The 10337-nt window shown below is 38.4% G+C and overlaps 1 protein-coding gene across 2 annotated transcripts in view; it reads left to right on the forward strand.

The window, feature by feature from the left end:
- The window catches only part of GAREM1 (GRB2 associated regulator of MAPK1 subtype 1), a 191543-nt gene that overhangs the window by 168007 nt on the left and 13199 nt on the right, over nt 1-10337 (forward strand). For both annotated transcript variants that reach the window (XM_011361834.2, XM_011361842.2), the window contains exon 4: nt 1842-3014. In XM_011361834.2, the coding sequence (XP_011360136.1) occupies nt 1842-3014 (1173 nt within the window). The remainder of the gene's footprint in view (nt 1-1841; nt 3015-10337) is intronic.

Genomic DNA, 10337 nt, shown 5'->3' on the forward strand with positions numbered 1-10337 from the left:
GTAAATTCCTAGAAGTAGGATTACTGGGTGAAGGGATAAACCCATGCATAGTTTGTTTAGATGTTGCCAATTACCCATCACAGTGCTTGTACCATTTGGCATCTCTACCAGCTGTAAACAAGAGTGCCTGTTTCCCCATAGCCTTACCAACTGAGTACAGCGTTGAGCTTTCGAATGTTTATGCGTGTTCTTGGTGAGAATTTTTTGTTGTGGAGCTGTCCGGTGCATCATAACATGTTTAGCAACATCCCTTGTCTCTTCCCACTAGATGTAAGTAGCACTCTCCCAGTCATGGCAATCAGAAGTGTCTCCAGATGTTGCCACATGTTCCCAGTGTTTGGAAGGTGGTGGTAAAGTCACCCCTAGTTCAGAGCCACTGATCTATATCATTTCAACTAATAGACACATAATATCCAAGAATGAAATTACAAAGGAAAATTTTGAAAATGTTTGCTACACAAAAGTGCTACAAAAAAGAAAAAAACTTTAGAACTTTAAGAAGTTATAAATTGAAATTCAAGCAACGATATATAGCATAAATGATATTCACATTACATAAAAAGTAATCAATAAGATTACCATCCCAATAGAAAAATGGGTGAAGGACATAAAGAGACAATTCACAAAGGAGAGATCTAAATGGCCAGATACATAAATACTAAAAAAAATATTCACCATACTAATAATCAAAGAAATTCAAAATAAAAAATGAATAAATATAGGATGCATGCTTTACCTTTAATATTAGTAAACATTAAACTTATTCAGCATGGGTATGGGGAGACAGATAACTTTGTAAAGTAGAAGTGTAAATAAGGATAACATTGATGAAGCACAATAGGTAGTACACATCAGACCTTTCACATATGTACATAGCTTTGTCCATGCAATTCTACTTTGGGGCTTTAATCCTAAAGAAATAATTGAACTATAAAAATGTTCATCGTGGTACTATTTATAATTGCTAAACATTAGGAAAACCCATCTGTCTAACAATAAGGAACTGGTCAAATAAATTAAGGCATATCCATTTATAATGGTTTATGTTAGGTAAATATTACAATTGATGGTATATACACATACATGGGAAAATGAATAAATTATAATGACAAATTCAGTAACAAAATTGTGTGTATATACATATGTATTTATATTTCTGAGACACTTATACCTCTCATTTTTCTTTCTGTTTACATTAAGTTGTTAACATAGATTATGTTTAGTGGTAAGATGTATAGAATATTTATTGTTATATCTGTATTTTTCAATATTTCTGCCAGTGAATTGTATAATAAAATAGAAGAACAGGGATAAATAAAACATTTTTAAGTCCTCTATCCCAATTCCAATTTTAGAAAATTTAGTAAAATTTTAGTAGTTATAAAAAGGAATTTTCTACAGTGGTGTTTGTGAAAGCAATTTTTAAAACTGAAAAAGACAGAATGATAATATCAATGTCCCAAAATAATAATCCATCCATATGCTAGGCAACTCTACATAGGAAAAGAAACTGGAAGAATATTTATCAAACCATTAACTATAGCAATCTCTGAATTAGGCTCATGGTGTTATTTTCTTTTTGTGTTTTTTCTCTATATTCCCCAAATTTTTACTAATTTCTCTTTTCTTAAGCGCAAAATGTATTTTTAAAAGTCTAATGTCATCCTGTTATTGTTAGCCACTAAAATATTATTTTAAAAATGGAGCAGCTAAATTTAGTATTAAACAAAATCGCATTTTCTTTTGTGCATGTCCATGTGTGTCTTAATAGAAAGGGCTTTACTTCTTCGTGTGAATAGTTTAAAGGAAACTGACCTAAAGTTCGATTTATCCTATTGTAGGTTGCTTCCGGTGAATGCAACGAAGACACCGAAGTTTACAACATCACCCTGTGTACTGGGGATGAACTCACTCTAATGGGGCAGGCAGAAATCCTTTATGCAAAGACTTTCAAAGAAAAGTCACGACTCAACACAATCTTCAAAAAGATTGGGAAGCTCAATTCCATCAGCAAGCTGGGAAAAGGCAAAATGCCATGCCTTATTTGCATGAATCACCGGACCAATGAAAGCATTAGCCTTCCTTTCCAGTGCAAGGGCAGATTTAGCACCCGAAGTCCCCTGGAACTTCAGATGCAGGAGGGCGAACACACCATCCGAAACATCGTGGAGAAAACCAGGCTTCCCGTGAATGTGACTGTGCCCAGCCCTCCGCCGAGGAACCCATACGACCTCCACTTCATCCGCGAGGGGCACCGCTACAAGTTTGTGAACATCCAGACCAAGACAGTGGTGGTTTGCTGTGTGCTGCGGAATAACAAGATCCTCCCCATGCACTTCCCTTTGCACTTGACTGTCCCCAAGTTTAGCCTCCCGGAACACCTGGTAAAGGGGGACGTATGGCCCGAAACCCTGGTCCATCACTGGCTGGGTATCTGCCAAGAGCAGTTTGACATCGATGAGTATTCACGGGCTGTCCGGGACGTCAAAACTGACTGGAATGAGGACTGCAAGAGCCCCAAAAAGGGCCGGTGCTCCGGCCACAACCATGTGCCCAATTCCCTTAGCTACGCTCGCGATGAGCTCACGCAGTCGTTCCACCGGCTCTCGGTCTGTGTGTATGGCAACAATCTCCATGGCAACAGCGAGGTGAACCTCCATGGCTGCAGGGACCTAGGGGGAGAGTGGACCCCCTTTCCTCATGACATCCTGCCCTATCAGGACTCGGGTGATAGTGGGAGCGACTACCTTTTCCCAGAATCTAGTGAAGAATCTGCAGGCATGCCAGGGAAGTCAGAACTTCCTTATGAAGAGCTGTGGCTGGAGGAAGGCAATCCCAGCCATCAGCCTCTCACTCGCTCCCTGAGTGAGAAGAGTAGATGTGATCCGTTTAGAGGTTCTGTCCGATCTAAATGTGCAACTTCTCCTCTTCCTGTTTCTGGAACTCTGGGAGCAGCAGTGAAGTCTTCAGAGATTGCCCTACCTCCACCTCCAGTGCCTCCCAAATCTGAAGCCGTAAGTCATTTCTGTTTTTGAATGATGTGTCAGTCTCTCTCTGCAAAGTTATCCACTAATTTATTTTCTTTCCTAAAGAAAGGATAACTTCCCAATGAAAGATTATCAGAATGAGCAAATTTCCTTAATTTGGAGCAAAATAGAACTGCTTGCTAAGTTTGATGAGAAAAGCTTTGAGAGTTTTTAATAGAAGTTTAAACATGACTTTTGCTGCTGCCTGAAGAACGGATAATAGGGAAGAGAGAACAGAAGACTAGAAAAGAGGCCATTACAGCACTAGCGATATAAATGATAGCCCCCTAAACCACAGCAGTTGGTAGCAGTGGGTGGCAGGGAGAAATAAGCTGTTTCAGAACAAGTTTTAGAGGTAGACCCGACAGTATTTACTGATAAATTGCATGTGGCTAGTGAAGGAAAGAGAGAAATCAAGGAAAACTAGATTTTTAGCTTGAGCAACAGAGTCCATATTAGTGCCATTTACAGTGATGGAGAAGACTAAAAGAGTAGATTTATTTGAGGGGAGCAAGGAACAAGAGACATCAGCATCATTTGTAACTCTTTCCCATATCCCTGAAGTTAGATTGAGATCAAAGCATAGTTGGTATGCTCATGTACACACAGACACACACACACACACACACCCAGAACAGAACCAGATGCCAAGGAAGTTCTTTTTAATTTCTTAAACATTCAGAGCTTGAGGGGGCATCTATCAAATTTTAATGTAAAAAGGTCAGTACAAGAGGAGAGACAGGGCCCTCTGTTTTGACTTTCATCTTTGATTGACAAGCACTCTAAACCTTTGCTATTTATTTTTTATCATTTTATTTCATTATATCCGAAGGGAGAACGCACTAGAGGCATTGAGTGTAATTCTATTCATTTATTTATTTGAAAGTATCTATTGCAGTACTTTTTTTCTATCATATAGCAGAATCATTAAAGAAAAAAATTGATCACAATAAATAGAAGAATTAAAAATAAAACCCATCTGACTAAAGCACAGATTGAGAGGAGGGGGTCTCCCTGTGCCCCTGTCCACTCTCTGCTCCCACCAGACAGTCTCAAGACACCTCTCTGGAACCTTGGGGCTGTGCAGAACCCAGTTTCAAACCATGAAATTACATAGCGGGTGACATGCTAGAAATATAACTATCAATAAGATCTGGACCTTTCAGTTTTATAAGGAAGGTAAGAGATAGAAAGAGATGACTGTCATACAAGTTAAAATGTGATTAACAATAGAAGAGAGACGTACACAGATGATGTGCATTGGAATTCAGAGGAGGAAGAAACTTCTAATTGGGTGATGAATGAGAGAAACCTTTATGGTGATTTTGACATTTTAAATGAGAGAATATGCATGAAAGCAGAGAGATGAGAAAGAAAAGTATTCCAGATGGAAGAGCATGAGCAAAGTTGTAGAAAGTGAGACAGATGAGGGAACACAAGAATTTCTGTCTGGCCTGTGGAATAGGGTTGAATAGGGCGTATGAAGGGCAGTGGTGGCTTGAAAAACTGGACCCAGGTCATGGTCAGCCCTGAGACCGGAAGCGGCGCTTTGTGCCAAGCTCCATGCTTAGCTGTCCATGCAGAGGCCTCACTACTACAAATTTTCCTGAGTGAGGACTCACCTCTGACTGTTCCAGGTTGTAAGAACTCCCCAGAAACTGCGGGTCTGGACTCTCCCCTGCTCCTTCGACGATCTCCCAAGGACCTTATGGCATAAGCCCAGAGGACCCTATACCCAGTAGGGGTCATGGAATATTTGGGGGAAGTCTTGGTGGGGTTAGAGTCCTTCCTTGGTCCTTTAATTCATGTCAAAGGATGCCCCACCCCACCCCACCCCAAAAAAAGCTAAAAAGTAAAGGGACACTCTTCCTAGCAGATATTCTAGGCAATTTTTGGTATGTCTCAGCTCAGCTATGTATCTGATATTACTTGAAGCTTAGAGCCCTGTCCTTCAATAGCAATGTGACCACATGATCTGCTCTTATAAAACTTCAGTCCTACCTGGCACATAGTGGGGACTCATGTTTGTTGGCTAATTGATTGACTCATCCATGATGGTCACACCCAGAGTCATTTATGTAACCAAGTCTAGAGGTAGGAAACCGGCACCACTTGTTTTTTCTGTGGCTCATAGGATGAGTAAGAACATAAATATTGAGGCCCTATTCTGACCTTGGTACTAAAAGAAAAATGTTAAATTTGAAACTAAATCAAATCTTACAGGAGAAGAAAAGATTTTGGCCTCTAGTCTAAGCTGTAATTTCTTATGACGTAAGAGAATCTTTTCAGAGCATGTCCAGTGTTTACAGAATGCTATAATCATAAAGTTTTTTTATAAACACTTGAAATCATTTAATTTGCTTTTTAAAAATTAGGCATTTGAAATGAAGTCATATTTTTATTGGTTCTGTGACCATGAAATGAATTTTCCATCTTTAGGATTTGTGTGGGATCCAAAGGACGTCATAATTGTTAGATGTGGCTTCAGCTGGTAATTTCAAAAGAGAACTTTAATGGGGCATAAATTCAAGTGCTTCCCCAGAATTAAATAAAAGTTCTTTGGCTAGTTACAGTGGAGTGAGTCCAGAGAGAAAGATGTGCCATGTGTCTAACAGCTATTCCACCCGATAATTAAAGAGTGAGGCCACTTTCAGGTGAGATGGTATCTGGAAAGGTGACAACGTCCACCTAGTCTTTAGGAATAGAAGGTACTGGAACAATGGAACAGTCAAAGGAAGCGTGTCTCATAGTAATCGGGGAATAAACTCTGCTTTGCCACAGTCCGTGGCCCAGGCAAGAACTAAAGGTACAATGAATGGCTCCATCACAGTGTGTGTCAGTCTGTTCATTTTCTTGTGATTCTGTTCTTCACTTCCTGCTTCAGCGTCCTAAGTTATAACACGTATTTGTGCTCTCTTTCCGGCAAATATTGATGGTCTTTGTTTCCGTCTGTAAAAGTGAGAAATCTTCCCATTCAATGATAATGCTTACTATGCTTTCCGTATTGCGTTGCAGTTCTGGTGTCATCTGTGTTATGCTTGTCAGTGCTTTCCTACCTATGTCCTAGTGTGGAAAACTCTAGGTTGTGGGGCCAAACAGAAAATCCTCAGAGGTTTAGCCCTCTTAATATACTTTGTACTTGATGTGGCTGTTTAGGATTATGCTGTAATTATGCTGTAGTCTTCATGTATCTTTGTAAAGATTGTTTAATATGGTTTTGAAAAAACTGCCACTTCCCTCTCCAAAATATTAGACTATTCACTTCCTAATGGGAATGTCCCAGGGAAAACTAAACAGTTCCTGGTTCCAGACATAGAAGGAAAGCAGCCACTTTTGTGTCCCTCAGAACTGTTTCAGGTGAGCCCAAGCTGAGGAAGCATGCCCAGCTCACTGAATGGTAACATTTTTGCTTTTGTAAATTATGGAAAGTGCCCTCAAATCAGAATGATCTGCCAGTCCCTCCTATGTGGATTATCCTTATTGTTTCATACATTTATTCTAAACACATCCTCTATTTCATATAATCCATAATAATTTCAGTTTTCTGGATATTGTCTAATATGTTTAAAATATTTACCCAGATATACTGTCTGAGTGACTGTCTTCGAAAGCTGTCCCTTTTCTTCTTATTCTTCTGTAGAAGATGCCATTTTGGAGAGCAATTATGGGAAGACTTTATATTGCATGAAATTCTATAAATAGAATATTTGACTTCCAGACTGTTCTGGTCTATGCAGTGAATTACAAGTTATTGTCAAAACTATAGGATCACAACTCTTCTAAAATCATTTATGCAGCAGTATCCAACTTGAGGACCCCAGAACCTAGAGATTAATATCCTTCATCTTCTTCAGTAACAGAAAAAATTACATTCACTCTTGGTTAGTTGTTGACATTAAAGCAATTCCTGAGGTTCATGAAGGGAAAATCATGAAAGGAGCTCTAAGTCGTGAGCCACTGCTTGAAACCAAGTTTTACTGCAATATCAACCTCTGTGATAGCCAGGGGTTCCCCAACAGCCTGTGAGAAACAGGGTGTATTGAATTATAAAATGGATTGGTGCCTGTATTCATTGATATAAGGCTGGAAGTCCATCATAAATAAAGTTCCTGTAATAGCATGCTATGTTGTTTGAGAAAAATAAAAATTAAAGGGTAATTTTCAAGCTGGATCGACTGGACCTAGTCCAATAGGTGCTTGAAAAAACTGAGCTGTAGAGAAGTGAGTTGGGGAGTCTGAATCAGCCTCAGACAGGCTGAACAACTGATGAGAAAATGGAAAGAATTACTAAGCATCCTGAGAGTCTTTATCTCTCCTCTCAGTCGAATTGAAGTAGAAGCAAGGAGAGAAGTGATCTGCCATACTATGTGATAGATAATTAGAGTGCATAGCGTGGCATCTAAGAACCACACACAGATTTGAATCCTCATTCTACCACTTAGTAGCTTCAAACCTGGAGCAAAATTAACCTCCCTGAGTCATTTCCTGGGAGGACAATAACTTCTTCATTGCATTATTGTAGTGTACAAAGTACTTGGCATTTTTCCCTGGCAGTTGGTAAGCATTCAGTAAATAGTAGCAGTAACTTAATATGGAATGTATTCTGATTTAGGGTCAGATAGAAAATGCTTTTGGAGGAAGTTTTTTCCTCCATCCTTTCTTAACTAGGGTATAAGGCCTCTCTAAAGAGTCACGGAGGCTGATGGGGGTGGGCACATCTGTCCCTACAGCCTGACCGGTAGAGAGCGCTGGCACCCAGGCAGGGGCCAGGCATCTCCCCTTTCCAAGGGTGCGTGTGATTTCTTCATTTCACAAGGTCTCTAAGATATTACAAAAACCTAATTGTGTAAAAATAACAAAACATTCTTTTCATCTGACTTTAAAAATGTCTACTTGATAAGTGAGGTGTTGTATTATAGTTACCTAGCTCTGGAGCCAAATTTGTAATTACTATAAACTACAAAAAGAGCCATAGAAATGCTCGGCACCCTGTAGACCCCAGTAACATGTAATCTTTTCGTAGAAGAATTGGAGTTTTGCAGAACTAGATGCCCATGGAATAGCTACATGAGGCTCTAAGACTGTAAACACACGTCAAGCTAAAATTCCCAGGGCAAACCTGGGAATATTAAAGCTGAGAAGTTGCCTTGGCAAATTCTGTTTCTCAGGCATAGCCAGCTAGGTCATGATGTCACAACCCTGAATATATCTACCCTACAAAATCAGGGGCCTCATGTGACTACCCGAAGTTAAAAAAAAAAAAAAAAGCTATAAAAATATGTTTATTTATAAACTGAGGAAAGCGTCCACAAGAATTGGTTCTACTCTGAATTTTTATTTTATTTTGCCTTTGACCTTTTTCCTTCTGTCAAATATTAATATTAGAAAGGGCATTAAAGGATAGATTTTTCTTAACTAAACCTGACATGTTAATATTCAAGTTTTGATACTAAAAATGTTAATCTGGAAGTGATTATTTACTTTTCAAAATAATTGCTCTACAAAAGGATTCACTCAGGATTTCATTAATTAATGAGGTCTCCTAAGGCATTTGACATTTAATTAATTTTAATTACAACTTTTGAGGAGTACTCAGTAAGCAAGCCATATACCTACGTTCCCACTTGTTAATTGAAATAAGGTCTAAATTATTATTGTGTTTTGGTAATTTCGAAATTAATTGCCTTCAGTTTCATGTAGTAAGTTCCTTATTTTTAAATGAAGCCTTCTAGCCAAGAAATTTTTTCTCCTGTGTCCATTAAAAGTCTTAATGATTAGAATGTTAATAAAGTAATTATAATCTATGGAATAACTCTTGTTTTTTCAAATCTGTACTCTCAAAAAAAAAAAAAATCTGCACTCCCAGATACCATTTGCATAAAATCACATTAATAGGAAGATTATATACCATTTAAGTGTATCTATCATGTATTATACTCTTTGCTCAGAGAAGGTCTTTATTCTCTGCCCCAATGGTATATTCTTTCTTCTGAGTCAATAGAAGCACCCTAGAATTTAAACAAGTATTCTTTTCAGAACCACTTGCCCTTCTCCCTCCCAGGGAGCTGCCTCCTGTACCCCTTGCCCCCCTCCCCTGACGCTTGGAGGTTGGAGGCCATTTCAGACACAGGTCCTTATCGTCAGTGTAGGAAACTGGAATAAGAAATGTATGCCTCTGAGAATCAGGATTTTGACTGTAAATCACATCTGCCCTGTGTCATTAATCAATCAAGGCTCATTTATTGCCATTTTGTCATTATAAAACTTTAATTTCTGTTTGGCTGAAAATATCCCTGATGGGTACATGACAGGGTTATGAACTCTTTGTATAAAAGCCTCTTTATAAATAAGATTTCTTAAAGCTGTAATGATTTTGTTATCTGGGAGAGGGTGTGTGGGAAGAAATGTAAAATACAGGGCAGAGGGCACGCAGTGAAGGCAAAGTTACAAAGTTCAAGGAAGCATGGTTACAAAACTCCATTCTTTGGACTGCTGACATTATCCTGAAGTTGGCTTTTTAGTGAAGAAAACTCATAGTAAAGGTGAGTTCAATTTTAGATCAAGCTGATCTATAGTATATATATTTTCTGAATCATTGTCACATAGAAACAAAATGATCCTTACCCTGCCTAAGTATGCTGCATTCTTTTGTCTACCCACAATTCTTTCTTTGAGACAGAAGATTCCCACCCAAAGGAACGTGGTGGGAGATTTTAGACTAGAGACAAGGAAATGTGTGGAATTGACAAGAGGTATCTCCAGATCCATCACCTTTCATTTAAAAGTTGAGTAACCAACTTTTGTTGGTACGAAATTTTTTTTTCTTTTTTTCCAAAAAAAGTTGAGCAAAGAACATGTCGTAGTAAGTGTACTATTTACTTTTCTTAAGCTGTTTTTCTGGTCCAGTTAGTGAAGAGGTATGAAAATATCCTTTCTTCCATAGAAGACAAGTAAGAAGTTCCAAGAAACAAAGACTTTCCAAGGAACATTATCAGTACCAAAAAGCCCTCATTCCCACCCTGTGCTGTTTCATAAACACTGGGAGTGTCTTTTGTTTCTTATATTCTATGAATTTTATATTCTTTTAACTCCTAGGAAGTGTCAAAGTTAATGTCACAGGAGAAAGAAATTAGATCATAGGTAATGTGCATAAAATTCTGCAGTTGTATGTAACGTTTGAATTTTTGTCCTCCAAACATCTGCATGTAACCCTGTTTTCCAACCATGCGACAAGGAGCTTTGTACTTTTAACAGATTCTCATGCATTGTTTTTAATATGTAGAGAAAACTTTGTTTTCCATTTTTCACAAA

Source organism: Pteropus vampyrus, unplaced genomic scaffold (assembly GCF_000151845.1).
Source record: "Pteropus vampyrus isolate Shadow unplaced genomic scaffold, Pvam_2.0 Scaffold3, whole genome shotgun sequence".
Lineage (NCBI taxonomy): Eukaryota > Metazoa > Chordata > Mammalia > Chiroptera > Pteropodidae > Pteropus > Pteropus vampyrus.